Source organism: Prionailurus bengalensis, chromosome B2, assembly GCF_016509475.1.
Source record: "Prionailurus bengalensis isolate Pbe53 chromosome B2, Fcat_Pben_1.1_paternal_pri, whole genome shotgun sequence".
Lineage (NCBI taxonomy): Eukaryota > Metazoa > Chordata > Mammalia > Carnivora > Felidae > Prionailurus > Prionailurus bengalensis.
The window spans coordinates 144,189,297-144,208,648 of NC_057349.1; the positions used below are offsets into that span (position 1 = coordinate 144,189,297).

The 19,352-nt window shown below is 56.5% G+C and overlaps 1 protein-coding gene across 1 annotated transcript in view; it reads left to right on the forward strand.

Moving 5' to 3' along the window:
• IGF2R (insulin like growth factor 2 receptor) overlaps positions 1-15,042 on the forward strand; it is a 105,402-nt gene extending 90,360 nt beyond the window's left edge. Inside the window, exons 40-48 of the mRNA XM_043592694.1 lie at positions 35-269; positions 1,018-1,154; positions 4,196-4,310; positions 5,269-5,415; positions 6,061-6,248; positions 7,889-8,075; positions 10,516-10,668; positions 12,443-12,512; positions 13,185-15,042. Coding sequence (XP_043448629.1) covers positions 35-269; positions 1,018-1,154; positions 4,196-4,310; positions 5,269-5,415; positions 6,061-6,248; positions 7,889-8,075; positions 10,516-10,668; positions 12,443-12,512; positions 13,185-13,601 — 1,649 coding nt within the window. The 3' untranslated portion in view covers positions 13,602-15,042. The remainder of the gene's footprint in view (positions 1-34; positions 270-1,017; positions 1,155-4,195; positions 4,311-5,268; positions 5,416-6,060; positions 6,249-7,888; positions 8,076-10,515; positions 10,669-12,442; positions 12,513-13,184) is intronic.
• Positions 15,043-19,352: the final 4,310 nt, after the last annotated feature.

Sequence of the window (19,352 nt, forward strand, 5' to 3'; positions counted from 1 at the left end):
ACGGTCTGATTTTTCCCGCATGCTGCGCCCCCAGCAAACAGCCACCGGACGTCCGCGATCATCTTCAAGTGTGACGAGGACGCTGATATCGGGAGGCCACAAGTCTTCAGTGAAGTTCGTGGCTGTGAGGTGACATTTGAATGGAAGACGAAAGTTGTGTGCCCCCCAAAGAAGATGGAGTGCAAGTTCATCCAGAAGCACAAAACCTATGACTTAAGGCTGCTGTCCTCGCTCACCGGCTCCTGGTTCTTTGTCCACGAAGGAGTCTCGTGAGTACCCGCCACCTCTTGTCAGCCGTGACCTTCTCTCAGGCCTGATGGCGATGGGCACATGGCAGTCCACCTTTGTGTCCCCCCAGAGCTGGGGCTGTCATGGAAATCCGGTGCTTGTGGTGGCTTGAATGCCCCTGGGCTCTAGGGAGCAGCCCACTGGTGTCTGGCCTAGTGGGCGTGGCTGCTTTGGAAGGCAGAGGAGGACAGAAAGGGAGCCTTTGGAACCAGAAGCTGGCGATCAGCAGTTGGCCGGACACAGGGTCTCGATTGGCATCATGTTTGGAAGGGGCTTCTGTCTGCTGCTGGGTGTGTGTGTGTTGGGGGGGGGGGGGGCGGGGGTGCATTGATTTTCTCAACTCCTTGGCACGAACCCCTTGGGCTGTGTGGTTCGGGGTTCGTGCGCTGTGGTGGCTGCTCTGTGCACGGCTCCCACTCTGCCCGGCACCCCCAGATCAGGAAGTCCTCAGCCTGGGGCGGGGGCGTGGACTTGGGCCACAGCTGGTCCCCACCCAAAAGCCCTTCTAAACCGCACCGTCTCAGGGTCCACCCCCACTGGCCTGGTTGACGCGCTCCCATTTTCAGTAACCGGATAGTCTCTGTCTCAGTGCCGTCTTCAGAGGTGCTCTGGCATACCTGGTTGTCACAACGATTACCGTTTCTGAAAGTGACGGACGGAGCTGCACCCCAGTGTGCCAGGGCAGACTAACCTTGCACCCCTCCCCCATCCCTTTGTGTTGTTCTACAGGTACTATATAAATCTGTGCCAGAAAATCTATAAAGGGCCCCTCGACTGCTCGGACCGAGCCAGCATCTGCAAAAAGAGTGCGTCTGGTGTCGTCCAGGTCTTGGGGCTCGTTCACACGCAGAAGCTGGACGTCATAGGTAAGGCCCTGGGTCCTTGTGCATGGTTACAGGTGTCTCATCAGAATTGGGAAGGAAAAGGCATCCTCATAGGCCAGGAGGCTCAGCACGGGCTTCAGTTGAAACTGCCAGATAGAATTCCCAATGGTTGTCCAGCGTTCCAGTAACTCCTGGAACATAAGAGTAAGCACCGCTTCGCATTCTCTGAGGTGGCACGTCCTGGCGGGTGTGTTCAAGAGGGTTCGGCTCTCTTGCGAACGTCCTTCCCCACCCAAGAGGGTCACAGTGGTTAAGGTTCTGCTGAATCCCTGCTCCAGCTCTGGGCTGAGCACAGAGTCTGCATAAACACGTGCAAGCATTTATTCGGGAGAGCTGAATGGTTACACAAGAACTTGGCAAAGATAATTCAGGGGTACGTTTTTGTAATATCTTAACAGTTTAGAAAAATAGTAACAAATAATAATAATGAACCTTTTTTTAATAGCGTTTTTAGAAAATTCATCTTGCAACTGGTTGTTTAGTGAAAGATTCTATCTTTCGTTATTTAAAAGAGGAAGGTAGCTGGGGTGCCTGGGTGGCTCAGTGGGTTAAGCGTCCGACTTCGGCTCAGGTCGCCAACTTCGGCTCAGGTCATGATCTTGTGGTTTGTGAATTCGAGCCCTGCTTTGGGCTCTGACAGCTCAGAGCCTGGAGACTGCTTCGGATTCTGTGTCTCCCTCTCCCTCCGTCCCTCCCCTGCTCACGCTCTGACTCTCTCATTGACTTTCAATAATAAATAAACATTAAAAAAAAAAATTTAAAAGAGGAAGGTAGGGCCATCTGGGTGGCTCAGTTGGTCAAGCATCCGACTCTTGATTTCAGCTCAGGTATGACCTCACAGTTGTGGGTTTGTGGGGATTGGGCCCCACGTGGGGGGCCCTGTGCTGAAAATGCAGAGTCTCCTTGGGACTCTCTCTCTCTCTCTCTCTCTCTCTCTCTGCTCCTCCCCCACGGGTGCACGTGTGTGTTCTCTAAATAAATCAATATTTAAATAAAAATAAAAGGAGAAGGTAGATTTTTCTTAGGTAGATACAGTTGGGGTCAGTTGGGGTGTATTAGGGGGACCAGTGAAGAAAAATACCTTTATCTTGTTGGACTAGAGAGGGGTCCCCGGGTTGTCCTGATTAAATCACAGGGTGACCCGAGTTTGTGTGAGCTGTTGAAAAAGAGGCAGGGAATTCTGCGGGAGCCACTGTGAGTCTTAGAAGCAAACCAGATTCTGCAGGTTGGTGGAGTCCCCCGGAGTGGCCAGCCGTCCCATGACTCACTGCTGTTTCCCCATGGCTCCCTAAGGGGGCTGAGGGTGGCTCATTGCTCTGCGGTCTCGCGGTTGTATGCAGATATCAGAGCAGCCTTCGCCTGAGTTTCCCGCAGCTGGCTGACAGGTTTGAATAGTTAAGCCCTCACTGAAGGTTCAGCTAGTAGATGTGTCCTGGTCCCCAGCCCGCCAGGTAAGACCTTCCCTTTTGGTCCCAACAGGATAGCTGTCGAAGGGCAGACACAGTGATTGCCACCCTCATTTAGGGGCTGCACCCATCTGGGGCGGGGAGATGGGCCATCTGTCCCAGGAGCTAACAGTTACCTACAACTGTGCTGTCTGCAGGTGTAGTTCTCAGCAGCTTTGTGGGGTTGGGGTTAGAGTTCGTGTCATCAGTCGGGCAATGAGGTGTGGGAGGTCTAGTGTACCGCCCAGTAGTGTGGGGTGTCTATAGTAAGATGTGCATTTGTTTGGCCTCATGCTCAGCAGTTTAAGAATGTCTCTTCAAGGGGCGCCTGGGCAGCTCAGTCGTCTAAGCATCTGACTCTTGATTTCAGCTCAGGTCAAGATCCCAGGGTTGTAGGATCGAGCCCTGTGTTGATCTCTGTGCTGAGCGTGGAACCTGCTTAGGGCTCGGTCACTCGCTCTCTCCACCGCCCCCACCCCCACCCCGCTTGCGTGTGTGTGTGTGTGTACTCTCACGTTTTTTTTTTCCCTCTCTCTCTCAAATAAAAAAATTAAGAAAGAAAAAAAGAATTTCTCTTTAAAGAAAGAATTTCTCTTTCTTCCAAAATTTTACACAGGAGCCCACTATTTAGCACAGAAGCTCAGTGTTTAATACAAGTCCATCCAGTAACAGCTCTGAATCGGGCAGGGCTGAGGGCCCTGGGCTTTCGGCCGAGCGGTTGGGCCGCTGCGTGTGGAAGAGCGGCGGGGGGGGGAAGCTGGTGCCGAGGCCCACGTTTCCTCCGTGTCCCCTGCCTCGCGTGGGTGAGGGTCCGGGGCTACAGCGTGTGTGGTGCCCCTGTGAGGGCCCCGCCCTGTGTCCCTGAGCCACAGTCTGCCTGCCGAGCCAGGCTGGGCTCGGGCGCCACCCCGAGCTGCACTGGGCAGCCACACGTGGTAGCTGGCAGCAGCATGGGACTTGAACTGGCGGCCACGCTGGCTTCTGTGTGACTGGCAGCTGAATGCAAGCGCTCGCTTTCCTCTTAGACCCTGCTCGTCAAGGTCTCGTCACTTTCTTTATCCGCGATCCTTTCAGCAGTTGAAAGATTGGACACAGAGCCGGAAGACCCGAGAAGAACAGAGTTGTTCTGGGTCTGGTTTTCCTCGTTGTGCTTGTCGGTCCGGCACCTGCCCCGTTACCACTGGGGTGTTGAGACGGGGGGATGTGTCGGGAGGGCACCTAGAACAACCCTGCAGTGGTACAGAACTGGAGCAGTGGCGAACACTGCCCCTGGGGTCCTGCTCTGTGAGCACGTGGCGCCGGGCACTCGGCTGCTCGTTGGAAGGTGTTCCCGTGGCGCAGGTGAGGAGACAGGCTCAGAGGCTCAGCAGCCCGGAGTCAGGCAGCCAGTGAGCAGGAAGGCTAGGGTTTGGACCCAGGTCTTCTGTAGCCACACAAGGTGTGTTGTGAGCCGGGAGGCGGTCACCGAGCCTAGCAGAGCTGGGAACCCGGGGTGGAGGACTCAGGAGTCTTCAGAGAGCCGGACGTTTGTTCTTTATAACCAGGAACGACGTCACTTTCGTTATTTGTGTGTTTCAGGTGACAAAGTCATCGTAACTTATTCAAAAGGTTATCAGTGTGGGGAGAATAAGACCGCCTCTGCCGTCATCGAGTTGACCTGTGCAAAGACAGTGGGCAGACCTTCGTTCAAGAGGTGAGAGAGAGGGTCGGGGCCTCACGGGGGAGCTGTGCAGAGAGTGCACTGGGGGCCCATCAGCATCTTTCCCCATGGTTTTCACTTGCAGGCGTGCAAACGTGCGTGCAGGGAGAGGGTGTTCGGGTGGCCACGGTGGGGAGGGGGCTGTTCGATGTCCTGTAGCGTGCAGGGCTGTTCTGCACCAGGAGGGATTTCCCGGAAAGGGGGCTGGGGCACACGGTCACTTGACTAAAGCCACAAGGTAAGGTGGCATCCGGCCTCCACCCTGAGCATCATCATAGGACCAGAGGGGCAGCTATTGGCGCCACCTTAAGTCCAGCTGTCTGGGTGGCCTGTCTGAGATCCCCAGGCAGGTGGGGCTGGCATAGGGGATTCTCTTGGATGACACTAGAATTTTCCAGGCAACTCTGCAACTAGCATTAGGAGGAGTTGGCCAACAGAGGGAGCGTATGAGCTGCTGTTTGTGAACAAATGATTCTTCCGGAAGCTGGGCTTGAAAAAGGCAGGACCTAGGAATCGTACGAGGATTGAATCAACGTAGGAGTTGAAAAAGCTTGCAAAGTAAAGTTCAGAAATTTACGAGCAAATTTTTCCAGTTTTTGGATGTTGCACAGTTTCTGAATTTAACAACACCAAAAAAACGTGCTGAACGGTGCCCAACATTATCACGTTGCCAAAGGGCCACACAACATCTTCCTCACTAGGCTGGTGTTCCCGGATCTTTCCTGTGAGGCTGCTGAGAAAAGTCCTGCGAGCCTCGCTAGCCCAGAGCTGCCTGCGCCCATCGTGGGGGCGGCGAGGGCTCGGTGGCGGGGTGCTTCTGCAGGGACCCAGGGCTCAGGACTGACCGGAGCCCTGAAAGCCAGTGAGCCTCTTCCCGGCACGAGAGGCCTGGTGTCGCAGCCGCCCCCGCGTGTGGCTGGGCGTGACCGCAGCCCGTGCTCCCTCCTTCCAGGTTCGACTTGGACAGTTGCACTTACTACTTCAGCTGGGACTCTCGGGCTGCCTGTGCCGTGAAGCCCCAGGAGGTGCGGATGGTGAACGGGACCATCACCAACCCTAGAAATGGCAAGAGCTTCAGCCTCGGAGATATTTATTTTAAGTAAGTGAAACATTTTCCTTTTGAGCACTGAACTGTATTCAAAATTAAACCAATTTAGATCTTTCCCGGTGCGGGTTGGGGGGGGAGTGGAGGAGGGGAGCCGCAAGATAAATGGGCCTGTGTGTGTTAGTTACTGTTTCTAGGTAGATGTCCTATTTTGCTTAAAACTGGGGGACAGCATTACTCAACTATGAAGTTTTAACACCAAAGATGGTGAATTCTGTTGAGTGTAAAAGTAAAGTCACCCCTTCTCCTTCACTTCATGATAAGCCCAGGGGCAAAGCGGAAACCCGAAAGAGTTTTTGATCAGGAATCCCTGGGCTTACTGGTTTGTGAAAATAGAGTGTCCCAGCAGTGTCCCCGGAGCCGTTCCTGAGGTCAGGTGGCCGTATGTGCTGGCTGCACCCGCGGCAAGCGAAGCAGGTGTGCTGTGGGAACAGCGCATTTTGAGGAGGGCGCACCGGTGCTCAGAGCTCGGGGCGGGAGGCAAGTTGGTGCCCTCGGGGGTCTCCGTGGGCTCCCAGGCTGGCCAGGGTGGAGAAGGGCAGTGTCCTGCGGCCCTGTGCTTGTTCACAGGTGTCTGGGTCTCTAGTAAATGGGTTCCTTGAAGGACCGGAGCCATTGCTGTCTTTTCCATTTCTTCAGGCTGTTCAGTGCCTCTGGGGACATGAGGACAAATGGGGACAAGTACCTGTATGAAATCCAGCTTTCCTCCATCACGAGCTCCAAAAACCCAGCGTGCTCTGGGGCCAACATCTGCCAGGTTAAACCAAATGACCGACACTTCAGCAGGAAAGTTGGAACTTCTGATAAAACCAAATACTACGTTCAAGGTAATTGCTTTCCATTAACGTTCCGTGTCCCGCTTCCTTGGAAGGGCCTTACGCTTTCCCCGAACTAACGCCCTTCCGTTGAAATGCCACATTCTAAAGCAGAAGCCCCGGTCTGATTCTGTGTCTTGATACGTGTTCATCAAGGTGGATCGAACAGGTGTAAGATGAACGTTTCGCTGTAGGTAAAATTCACCTTAGACTTGGTCTGCGCCAGGGGGTGTGAGGTGGGGGTGTGGAAGGTGAAGTGTGCGCATCCAGAACTGCCTTTGATGCGGTTTTAGTCGTGTTCTTTACTTCACAATTTCAGATGCTATTACACAAGGATGAGAAATTTTACATTTGTCAGAAGGATGAAAAGAAAGGATAAACACTCTTTAAAAGGTCAAGTGCATGTTTCCGCGCTCGGACGCTGAGCGCACGCGTCACCGCACCTGGCCGTGCCCGACGGGCAAGGCAGAGGTACCCGTCACGTCAGCCTGATTTGCTTTCGTGATTCCACACCAAGGAGCAGTAACCCCCGCGGTTCTCTTTTCTAGCAATTCTGGGTTGGATTTACTCGTACCTGTGCGCGTCGTGCGCATTTACTTATTCGGGGTTAATTAAACCCCTTTTAGACCTTGTCGCTTTCTGCATTCACCAGCCCTAGAAAGTAAGTTTAGTTTTAAGACCGCTTGTTGCGTTGCATGAAGAAGTGCAGATTGAATCTCTTCCCGAGTCTTCATTCATTTGAGACGGCAAGAGTAGGAAGCTGCCACGGGCTCCCCCATCAGCTCGTGGACATGGGCCCGCGTGCCGGCCTCATGGGACGGTCCGTTCAGGCCTTGCCTCAGCCAGTTATGCGTGAGAACACGTGGGGCCTCCCGAGCCCAGCCCGCATCGGCCGGGGCTCAGGGCTCCCTGTGTGTGGACGTGACCGCCTCGCACACGGAACTCGGTGGCTCTCCAGCGGTGGCTCGCTGTGAAGTTTGAGCCACCTGCAAAGTTTGGGGAGGGCAGCGTCCGCACAAGGCTCCCTCACCTCTGACACCAAGTGGGAGTTTTGGGGGGCTTCCCCGCCACCCTCAGGTCCGGTCCTTCGCTGGGACTCAGAACTCACTGAGAGCTGTTACTGCCACCGTTAAGGATGACAATTGGCGGAGGGGAGAAGCATGTAGGGTGACATCCAGGAGGGAGCCAGATGCTTCCGTCGTCCTCTCCCTGTAGAATCGGGCTGTGACCGTACGCACGGAGTGTCGCCAACCGGGGAAGCTCGCGTCTCCGTGTCCAGGGGTTTTATTGCGGTTCCGTCACAGAGGCTTGTTTGGTTGGCCCGCCGGTTGCTCGGTTCCCCATCTGGTCCATTTCGGTCTCCGGATGAGCGGGTACCATGTGGCCAGTCGCCATTCTGAATCCGACTGTGAACTGAGGACAAAGGCCGCACCTCTCCTGGGGTCAAGGTTCAAGTCTTTCCTGCTCCCGGACTTCAGGCGGGGGGCCCTGTAAGGAGTGTGAGGTGGCCTGTGAGAACGCGCACATGTGAGACCTTTGAAGAAGGCCCTTTACGTGAGATCCTAAGTCCGTGCGGGAGTTTTACAGACCACGAGGACATTATTGAAACGTCGATGGTAACGTGTGGTTGTGTCGTACTTCCTTTTTGACAGACGGGGATCTAGATGTGGTGTTTGCCTCGTCCTCTAAGTGCGGAAAAGACAAGACGAAGTCTGTGTCTTCCACCATCTTCTTCCACTGCGACCCTCTGGTGAAGGACGGGATCCCCGAGTTCAGCCACGAGACCGCCGACTGCCAGTATCTCTTCTCTTGGTACACCTCTGCTGTGTGTCCCCTAGGGTGAGTGCGCGGGCCGGGCCACTTTCCCCTTTCTGCGCACGCTCACCAGCCGCACGCCGACCCGCTCTCCCCTGACTCAGCTCGAGCACGTATTTGTGTGTGTTCTGCCCCACCTGGTGTGGGGATATTCAAGCGTGCACAAACACCGGAGAGGCAAGCCCCACGCGGCCAGCACGCGGCCTCACTGGCTGTCCAAGGGTCACCCCTCGTCTGCTCCCCTACCGCCACCGCCCACCATTCCCAGGGCACCCCCATCTGCCGGCAGGCACGCACGAGGCCTGAGTGCGCCCGCTTTCTTGCCGGCCTCCCCCATGCTGCCTCACGGCAGGCCGATGCTGAGCCTCGTCTTTATGTTCCTAGCGCATTTTTCCTTGGGTTCCAGTGCAGATTATTATATGGTAAAGGTCGCTTTACCTTGAGCGAGGTAGTGTTTATGTTTGGACGAAGGAAAACTTGTTCTACAGAGTTTGAAGATCAGGCATAGGCCAGGTTTTGCGTGCGCATATGGGAATGTGCATTTCTGTGCCGAGGGAAGGGTGATCTTGGCCTCTGTGTGGCCTCAGGAACTCTCTCTTCTTGTGTCCCAGGGCCTTTGCTCCTCTGCCCAGTTCACTGTCAGGTTTAGAGACCTTCATCTAGAACAAAGTGCTACAGCTTGCTCTCCTCTTTGGACTTGTTTTCTTCCCATTTCATCCAGGTCCTTTTCTTACAGAAGCGTTTTCAGTCTCTGTCTGAGACTACAATCAAGAGAAAAAGGAGTTCTTGCCATGCACTGGTTTCCTTTGTGTCCTGAAGGAATGTTTCTCTGCAGTCCCTAGAAACCGTGGTAGGAACAGTGGGAGGAGTCCCAGATCACATCTGTTACAGCTTAAATGAGTTTTCATTTTTAAAAAGAGTCAGCTATGTCTGAAGTTTTCCAGGAAACGTGAACGCAAGGCAAGTCTTAAATTTCTAGACGTTGGTGCCGTATAAACAACACACACAAAGTTGTGTTGTTAAGCATCTGACTTCGGCTCAGGTCGTGATCTTGAGATTCTTGAGTTCAAGCCCTGCATCTGGCTCTGTGCTGACAGCTCAGAGCCTGGAGCCTGCTTCAGATTCTGTGCCTCCCTCTCTGTCTCTGCCCCTCCCCCACTCATGCTCTGTCTCTTTCTCTCTCTCTCTCTCTCTCAAAAATAAACATTAAAAAATTAAAACGCGAAACACACAGTGAAGTTAAGAACCAGTAATGAGAAATTACCTGAAAAATAGAAATACATTTGCAAACTAAAACACACTTGAAAATGATTCCTGGCTCCCAGGAGAACCCAAAAGTAGCAGTGAGGACAGGCCTAGAAGTGAGTGACAATGCGCCTCTCCCATTGGGACGCGGAGGTGCGTCCCAGGTGCTCCTGAACGAACTCCTGTCCCTTGGGGTCCACAGAGCACGTGTGGGGGTGTCCCCGCTCGAGCACACAGCGACCAGTGCCTCCACGCTGGAACAGAACACTGAGGTCGTCGTCCGGTTTGGTACCGGATTATTTGGCTCAGGCTGAATGCTGATGGGCGCAGTTATCCTCACGTAGTTGAGCCGTCGGTTGCCCTCCGACCCAGTCTGAATCAAGAAGTTTTCTGAACCAGTATCTGCACCTGTAGCCTCCAGTTCGTCACGGGTGTGGCCCATCAGTTGTCTTCTCTCCTCCCGAGCAGCCCATACAGTCCCTGTAGCCTGCCTCTCTGCCTTCCCAGGGCGGGAAGAACTTTGTTAGCGGATTCTGTTACTGAAGGTGCCCTGAGTGCAGGCACGAAGGGTCGGAAGTGTCCAGTCACTACACGGACATCTGGTTCTCTGAGCAGAAGGTCCGTCGTGGTTTTTCTAGCTTTGTGTTCGTTAATTTGTACTACTTTCCTTGAGCGTTTAAGGTCATAGAAATACGCTGCTCTTTCCCACACGTGGGCGGGACTCCTGCCGTCCTAGCTGCTCGAGGGGCGGTCGTGTTGGTCCAGGGACGTGCCTCCCGGACGCGGCAGCCCGGATGGAGCGTCTGTGCCGTGTCCAGCCGTGTCCCGTGCGTGTTCCCTCAGCCCTCATGAGGCACCGACGGTGTGTCCTGAGACGAGGTGGAGGGGACAGAAGTCTGCCCCCGGCGGTGACTGCTTGTCCCCAGGGAGGGGAGCTGTGGTCCTGGGAAGATGAGTGTTGCCGGCTTATCCCTGCTGTGGCCTCCCAGGTGCCTCTGTGCCCTGCAGCCATCCGGGGGGGGCTGGCCGCCACGGAGTAGGCCACGCTCCTCCTCCGTAAGAGCTGCCCGCGCGGCTCCAGGCGGTGCCTTCCACCTGTTCTCCTGTCCCGCCGCCGTGTCATTGAGGACCCCGTCCTGCTGTTCTCCACACCCTGGGCTGGGAACTGCTCCGGCTGTGGCTGCCGTGGCAGGCCACCAAAGGACGTGGTTCCTTTCAGGGTGGGCCTTGATGGTGACGGTGCGGGCGAGGACACGCAGGAGCACAAGGGGCTGTCGGAGAGAAGCCAGGCGGTCGGGGCTGTGCTGAGCCTGCTGCTCGTGGCGCTCACTGGCTGTCTGCTGACCCTGCTGCTTTACAAGAAGGAAAGGAGGTAAGGAGAGGGGAGCAGGTGTGCCCCGAGGCCAGTGCTTCAAGGTTGCGTCCTGGGATGTGTGTGTGTGTGTGTGTGTGTGTGTGTGTGTGTGTGTGTGTTGCAGCCACGGAAACGGTCTCTGAAGTCGCGTAAACGTCCGCGTTTCTGGGACGAGGTGACCATCTGACTCCCAGGCATGCAAGTCAGGCCCTGGTGGTCGTGTCGTGTAGGAGATGCCGCACAGGCACTAAGCCTGGCCTGTTTCTAGGATGTTGGTCTCTGAATGTGTCCAAAGAGACAGCAAATGAGCACCTTTTATGAGCAGGCTTCCTTCTGATCAGCTGACCCCTCTACATGGTCCTCCCCTCGCCCCTTCCTCCCGTTTACTAGATGCCTACCATGTGCCAGGCATGACACTGTCTTCTTGGCTCACGGTTTCTGGGTAAAAGGGCTTGTCACCACATTTCCGTGTGGTGTGTGAATGAGGCACAGGGCCCATGAGCCCTGTGCGTGGTCCTCCCTGGCAGGTGGGAGAGGGCGTCCAGAAGTCCTGGGTGCGGCCGTCCCGGCCCGGAGAGGCAGGTACTGGAACAAAGAATCCGGGCCGAGGGTCTGGGCATGAGTTTTGGCACACGTCTCTGTGCAGCCCTGGGGTGGGAGGAATATGTGCTCTTGTCATAGTCACATGGGACAAAGCAGAAGCCCACAGTGGGTAACTTGCACTTGCCTTTGCTAGACCACTGAGAGAGGAAGCAGGTTTCGAATCCACATTCGTCTGGTTCCAAAGTGTTCTTTTCATTGAACTCGTGTATAACCCAGCTGCTGTGGGTTTAGCGTGCCCATGCCATGGAGGGATGTGCCTGTGGGGGCTGCAGGCTTCTCTATGAGCAGATGAGCAAGGTGCCAGGACTGTGGAAGGGCGGGTGGGCGAGGGGCCGGGGCCAGGGAGGGCCGGGAGGACTGGCACGTGAGACGCCAGGACTGTGGAGGGGCGGGTGTGCGAGGGGCCGGGGCCGAGAGGACTGGCACGCGAGATGCCAGGGCTGCGGAGGGGCGGGTGGGCGAGGGGCCGGGGCCAGGGAGGGCCGGGAGGACTGGCACGTGAGACGCCAGGACTGTGGAGGGGCGGGTGTGCGAGGGGCCGGGGCCGAGAGGACTGGCACGCGAGATGCCAGGGCTGCGGAGGGGCGGGTGGGCGAGGGGCCGGGGCCAGGGAGGGCCGGGAGGACTGGCACGTGAGACGCCAGGGCTGCGGAGGGGCGGGTGGGCGAGGGGCTGGGGCCGGGAGGACTGGCACGCGAGATGCCAGGACCACGGAGGGGTGGGTGGGCGAGGGGCCGGGGCCAGGGAGGGCCGGGAGGACTGGCACGTGAGACGCCAGGACTGTGGAGGGGCGGGTGGGCGAGGGGCTGGGGCCGGGAGGACTGGCACGCGAGATGCCAGGGCTGCGGAGGGGCGGGTGGGCGAGGGGCCGGGGCCGAGAGGACTGGCATGCGAGATGCCAGGGCTGCGGAGGGGCGGGTGGGCGAGGGGCCGGGGCCAGGGAGGCCGGGAGGACTGGCACGTGAGACGCCAGGACTGTGGAGGGGCGGGTTTGGGAGGGGCTGGGGCCGGGAGGACTGGCACGCGAGATGCCAGGGCTGCGGAGGGGCGGGTGGGCGAGGGGCCGGGGCCAGGGAGGGCCGGGAGGACTGGCATGCGAGATGCCAGGGCTGCGGAGGGGGCGGGGAGGGCCGGCCGGGCGGTTCTCCTGCCCGGCTGGTCCCGCCCGCAGTGACCGCTCGCCCCGCAGGGAGACGGTGGTTAGCAGGCTGAGCAGCTGCTGCAGGAGGAGTGCCAGCGTGTCCTACAAATACTCGAAGGTAACGTCCCATCACCCCTGTCGCCCCCGCCCCACTGTTGAGCTGTGTGTGCCCTGATGGTGTCAGCCTGTGACGAGGAAGACGCCACCACAGGCCTTTTGAAGGAGAGAAGGGAAAGGTCAGCCGTCGCTCTGAACCCGAGCGCACTCCGTGTCCTTTCTGCCTTCAGGTTTTATCATCGCGGCTGCGGCTGGTTTTCTCAGAACGTTTAATATTTCAGTTGCTTCTACTTTGGGGGCTATTCTGAAAACTAAATAAATAACGAACGTGTCTGTGCATCTGGCACCTGGATGAGTCCCTTCAGATAAACTTCCCCCGGACAGGCGTTCGGGTAATGGGCACACGCGTGCTCGTGGCTCTCGGTCCTCCAGCCAGATTGCGTCCTCAAAGGTTTCGCTCAGACACAGTCACGTCCAGCCCCTGCGGCTTCTCGTACTGCACGGCCCCTCCCGTCCCCCCGGTGCCGCTGACTTGCCAGCCTGACACCAGCTGCCTCGTGGGGTCCAAGCGGGAGCCGACGGTCGCCAGCCTTCCCTTCCTCTCTGGGTGGGGGACCCGGGAAGCAGGGAAGGGGTTCCCCAACTCAGGCAGGTCACGGAAGGGAGGGTCACAGAGGAGCGGCGTGGTCTGGGGCCTCAGAGGGGCTCCAGGGTGTGGCCTCGTCCCTGGCAGGTGAACAAGGAGGAGGAGGCGGATGAGAATGAAACCGAGTGGTTGATGGAAGAGATCCAGGTGCCGACCCCAAGGCCCGGGAAGGAAGGGCAGGAAAACGGCCACATTACCACGAAGTCCGTGAAGGCCGAAGCCCTCACCTCCCTGCACGGGGACGACCAGGACAGCGAAGACGAGGTCCTGACCATCCCGGAGGTGAAAGTGCAGGCGGGCAGGGGGACCGGGGCAGCAAGCGTGCAGCACGGGAGGAACGCGCAGAGGAAGGGGCTTCGGGAGAGCGCGGATGGCGCGGGGGTGCTGGTGAGAGGGGACAGGGCCCGCAGAGGGAGGCCCAGGCCCGCACAGCAGAAGCCCGCACAGCCCGGCAGCCTGGCGTCCTTCCACGACGACAGCGACGAGGACCTCTTACACATCTAGTCTCCTGGCGCCTACAGGGGACGCGGGTCCGTGGCGTCGCCGAGCACCTCCAACCAAATAAGACTTCAGTTCGATGATGCTTCTATCATTTTTGCCTTTAACAAGAACGGTCTCAAAAGGGAAGAGTTTTTGTGATGGGGGAGAGGGTGAGGAGGTCAGGTTTACGGTCCTCGGAACGTGGCTCTGCCCCTGTCGTGGGGGCGGTGCAGGGCCCCGGGTTTTGTCCCCAGTCCTCAGAAGCATGGCTGCCGTGCGCTTCGTAACGTGCGCCCGGGCCAGACGCATCTTGGAACAGAGGGCTGTGTATTCGAGGAAAACCCTTGCTGCTTTAGGCCCTGTGGGGTATTTGACCATTATATTTTAGCATTTAATTCTCTCCTCCTATTTATTGACTTTGACAATTACTCAGGTTTGCAAAAAAGGAAAAACGAAAAAAAAAAACCACAAAAAACAAAAAACAAAACAAAAAAAACAAACAAGCCAACAGTTTCTTCGTGACAGCGGGGGTGATCGTGGTTCATCCCCGGTCGGAAGGGGAAGCTGTCGGTGTGCTAGGAAAGTCCATATGAGATTTTGAACTGGTCAATAATGTAGCCTGTAAGTTAGAATGCTCCAATCTGTCCCTTCCTTTTTGCTTCCTGTTTCTTAAGGGAACACGCACGTGCGCGCGCACACACACGTGCACGCGCACACGCATGTGCAGGGTCCCCGAGTGCCTAGGCTTTGGAGGGTTCGCCTGCTCTCTGCCCTTAGTCAGTAACGGCTGCAGCGTTTTGCATGACATCTTCAATCCTAGGTGCACAGAGCACACTTATCAGTATTTCTTTCACCGGCTGGTGAATTCAAACAACCCACCCAAAGATTATTTTTGTGTGTGTGTGAGGATGGAGTTGAGATGTCAGAGAAAATAACTTTCCTCCAGATTTGGGGGATAGGTCTCACCTCTTCAGGTTCTCATGATACCACCTTTACTGTGCTTATTTTTTTAAGAAAAAAAAAAAAAAGTGTTTATCAACCATCCGACCTATAAGAAGCCTTAATTTGCACAGTGCGTGACTTACAGAAATTGCATGAAAGCCGATGGGCCAGCATCTCGCCCTAGCGTTGCACTTGGGGATCCCGCTCTGGGGGTGCTGGGTCGGCCTCTCGGTGCTGCGGGACTGGAGGGCGGGGCCGCTGTCCTTCCCTCGCTGTTGGCACCTTTCTCGAAGTGTTTAATGAATGACTTTTCTCGAATTCTAGAATTGTACATAGACTCAGTGGTATTCATGTACTGAGAAAACCACCCTATGGTGGTTCCTTGGTTTGTACTCCGTTTGGCTGGCTAATTTGATTTCAACATGAGTGTATTTTTTAAAATTGATTTCTTTCCTCATTTTTTTTCAATCAAATTTACTGTAAGATAAAGTATTCAACAATTTCAATAAAAGATAAATTATTAGTCGGGTGTTGCTGCTTTCTCCTTACGCGCTGCCGAGCCTGGCCGCCCGTCTGTTCTTCTGTGCTGTTGGGGAAGATGCCCGCGTTTGGGCTCCTGCCGCGGGGCCCCCTGGCCCTTCGTGTGCAGCACCACCGTGCGCTCGCTGGCGTCCTTCCGGTGGGCAGGTCTCATTTCCTCCTTCCTTGCGAGAAAGCGCACCTCCGGCTAGTCCCAGGTTCCCGGAGCGAGCACGTGGGAGTGCAGGTTCCGGCACTGCAGGCAGGCACGGGGGGGCGGGGGGCGCCCTGTGTGTCGTGGAGGGGGGGGGGTGGCTTCTCTTTGGTCAGTCGTCACCCCGACTAGTGACGAGAGCTTCCTAGACGCTAGTGGGAAAGCGGACAAAGCAGAAAGTTGCAGCGGCAAGCGGACGTCTCGGAGTCAACGTCTGTCGCTCCCTCCCTTCCCCTCATTTGTTCATCGACGTCGTTTCTTCTGCCACCGACACTTGGGTCTTACAAAAGTGTGCGTTACCACCCAGGAGTCACGGGTGCTCGGGGACTGTGTCCGGAGGGCTGTTCTCCCAGCACCCCCTCCCTCTAAGTCACAGGAAGCCCACTTCGGGCAGGGGGCAGGAGGTCGGGAAGGCCACTTGCAGTCATGCGCTGGCCCTGTTGGTGAACTTGACCGCAGGGGTCTTTGTGCCCCTGGCTGCCTGCCGAGCACGCGGCTTGTGGCCGGCAGGTGGAGGGTGACAGGTGGGCCCGTGTGTGTGAGGGCATTCGCTCTGACCCTTAGGAACCTGGACTAGAGCTAGCCCTGGGCTCGGAAGACAGTCCCCGTCCTCGCCGTGGCACGTAGTTGCGGGAAAACGCGCCCTGATGGCAGATAGGAACTGTGATGTCTTCAGAAGTGACTTTATTGATAAGAGTACAGCCCTGATACTCAGTGTCCTTTCAGCCAACTTTTCTGTGCCCTTTGGAGACTGTCCAAGGATGGCAGAGAAGTGGAGTAAGTGGGGGATGAGCACGATGTAGGCAAACCTTGTGTCGAGGAAAATCCGTGGTCTAGAAGTCTGTTCTTACTCGGAACGTTTAAAAACAGTTGACACCAGCTCTCCTCCGCCAACCACTGAGATCACACAGCACACGCGATGACCCTGCAGGAAGGCTGACTCCACCTGGACGTTTAAAACAGTACTCTGGTGGGGGGCGGGCAGGGGGGCACCTGGGTGACTCGTTCAGTTGAGTGTCAGACTCTAAATTTCGGCTCAGGTTGAGATCTCACAGTTCTGAGTTCAAGCCCCGTGTCGGGCTCAGTGCCGACAGCTCGGGGTCTGCTTGGGATTCTCCCTCTGCCCGTCTGTCTGTCTGTCTGTCTGTCTGTCTCTCTCTCTCAAAATAAATAAACTTAAAAAAATGTTTCAAATTCCTAATTGGCACATAAGAATTGTTTTTTTTAACATTTATTTTTGAGAGATAGAGCACGAGCAGGGGAGGGGTAGAGAGAGAGGGAGACCTGGAATCTGAAGCAGGCTCCAGGCTCCGAGCTGTCAGCGCAGAGCCTGATGTGGGGCTCGGACCCACGAACCGAGAGATCATGACCTGAGCCATAGTCGGACGCTTAACTGACTGAGCCGCCCAGGTCCCCGGCACACAAGATTTTTAATATAAATGCAAAATTCCACCTAAAGGTAAGACTGTTTCTGCTGTTGGTAAAAATACTGAAATAAAATAAAGTGAAACAGAATAAGAAAATAACAAAACCGTACTTTGGGGAACCTGATCCTTTGTGGGAGTCACAGAACCGATGGTCGTGCAGGTCCTACAGTCACAAGGGGGGAGGGAGCGTGTCGGGGGCGCGTGTTATGGATGAGGTTCGATTTAAATAAATCCCCTTCCCCCACGACTCAGGTGCCTTCACACACCTTATTTCTCCAAGTGCGCGTCACTGAGTTGGGGTGAGCCTCGCCCTCCGGCTAGCCTTGCCGTATGGCCTGGGAGAGCGGGCTGAGCGCATGATCCCCTCCCCACAGGAAGCGTCGCGGGGGCCACTGTGGGTGCCGGGCTGGCCGCCGTGTCCGGGTCACGCAGGCCGAGGGACGGCGATCGGGCGGATGGCAGAGGCAAGGCTGAAGCAGGCCTGTGACTCAAGGTGTCAAGTGGGCGACACAGTAAGGAGCCGTGTGCTGTGGAAGGGCCCGCGTCGGTGGGAGAAAGGAAGAAGACGCGCTGAGGCTCAGGAGGCGGGTGTGCAGACCCTGGAAGGCCTCAGGCTGCCAGCCCGGAAGGAGGGGGTCCTGGGGGAAACACCCTGTGTTCTTAAAGAGAGGGGGACGGACCAAAGTTAGGCTTGGGAACGGCCACTCCCATTTCTTCACCTCTTGTTCCGCTTTGTGTTTTGGCCAGGTTGCAAATCAAATTCGGTAAAAGATTACCTCTAATGTTACTTTGATACAGCGTCAGAGGAAAACGAGATTGCACAAATGGCCGTCCGTCATTCCCCCTGGACGGGGCGAGCCCACGGAGCCCACGGATGGGCTCGCGGCCAAGTTGGGGAGACCTGACGGCCGCTCTCGGCACTGTCCTGGAAGACAGAGTGGGGAGCTGGAGACCCACACGACGGGGCGCAGCGCCCAGAAGGCACCCTGGAAGGAGCAGAGGGCCAGGTCCCACACCAACCTTGTGACCTTCGGCTTCAGGCTTCTGTTTGTTTTTTTTTTAATTTTGAGATCATCAGAACATACGGAGATGTTGAACCAACAGGACGAGGAACTTTCTTGAACCGCTTGAGAGTGAGCTGCCTCCCTGACGCCTCACCTTCTCTGGACACTTCAGGTTGTCATCCCGCGGGAGCGCGATGCATCCACCGAGAGCACGGTGGTGGGCCCATTCCTACCAGCTAAGCCTCAGATCCTGCTCGGGTGTCCCCGCTGGTCACAGCAATGCCCTTTTTAGGAAAAGGACCCCATTCTGAATCCTGTGTTGTACTTCACTGTCTTTCAGTTTCACTTCAGCCCAGAAAGTTCCTCAATCTTTGCGCTTTCGTGGCCTTGACACGTGAGGTTGCCCTCCTCGCCTCGGGGTCTGACACCCTGAGGCCCCTCGGCGCCCCCTCCCCCCCCACTGGAGGATCCCTGTTCTGCTCTGCCCCGTGTCGTGGTTTTAGGACTCCTTTTCGGGAAAGCATGGGGGACGGACCTCAGGTTGAACAGAATCATACTTAAACTAGAAAGTCTTGCCGTAGAGTGGCGTTTCCCAAAGGATGCCCCGTGGAACACTTGTCCCGTCTGATTTGGTCGATGTGCTACGGAAACTGGAAAGGGTCTGTGCTCAAGTAGGTCAGGAGGATGCCGAGAAGACAGGCTTCCTTGCCGTGAGACACCTCTGAGATCCGGCTCAGATCACAATAAAAAAATGTGGCTGGTGGGTCTCCCAAGAAGGTACAGTATGAAGTGCTTTCCACATGTTGGCCTGTGTCCCCTTGGGGAGCCTGGTGGCCGGTGGCCCGCCCCCTGGGAAATGCTGTCACCGTGGCACACGGTTGTCCTGAGGGTCGCACGGAACGGGTGTGGTGTTCTCTGTACAAGAATGGTGAGGGCCCAAGAGACGGGTGCACACTACTTCAGAACCTGCCCTCCCCAGGGAAGCCCCCCGCGCCCTCCCCATGGCCCCGCCCCAGCCATTTGCGCCCCCCAACACTGCTCCCCACATCGGGTCCAATTCCCCAGGAAGCTGACAGTGACCAGGTTCTGCGGCCATTGGCGTGGCGCTTCTGACCCGTTGCCTGTTACTCTCCACGTGTGAGCGCTGGCGTGTTGAGATGATCAGGGGTCGAATTGTGTCCCCCAAAACCCCTGTGTTGGAGCGCTCACCCCTAGCACTCCCGAATGTGACCTTATTCAGAGACTGGATCTTTATAGACGTGATCAAGTTCAAGCGAGGTCGGGGGGTGGGCCCTAGTCCACTGTGACTGGTGTCCTTATGAACAGGGGAAATTCATGATGTGAAGACACAGGGAGGAGACGGACGTCTGCAAGCTGAGGAGAGAGGCCTTCCCTCCCTGCCCACCCCTTGGTTTTGGAGTTCCAGCTTCCAGAACCACGAGACAATAAATGTCTGCGACTTCAGCCTCCCAGACCGTCCGTGCTACTTTGTTCCGGCAGCCCTGAGACACGAGTCCGGGGAGCAGAGGCCCAGTCGCTCTCCTAGAGGGGCCAGGCAGTCATCAGACACAGCGAGAGTGACCCATGGCTGTGTGCGGAGGCTGAGGAGCCTCGTCTAGGCTGCCCCACTGTGACCTGTCGTTGCCTCCATGCCCATCGAGGGATGACT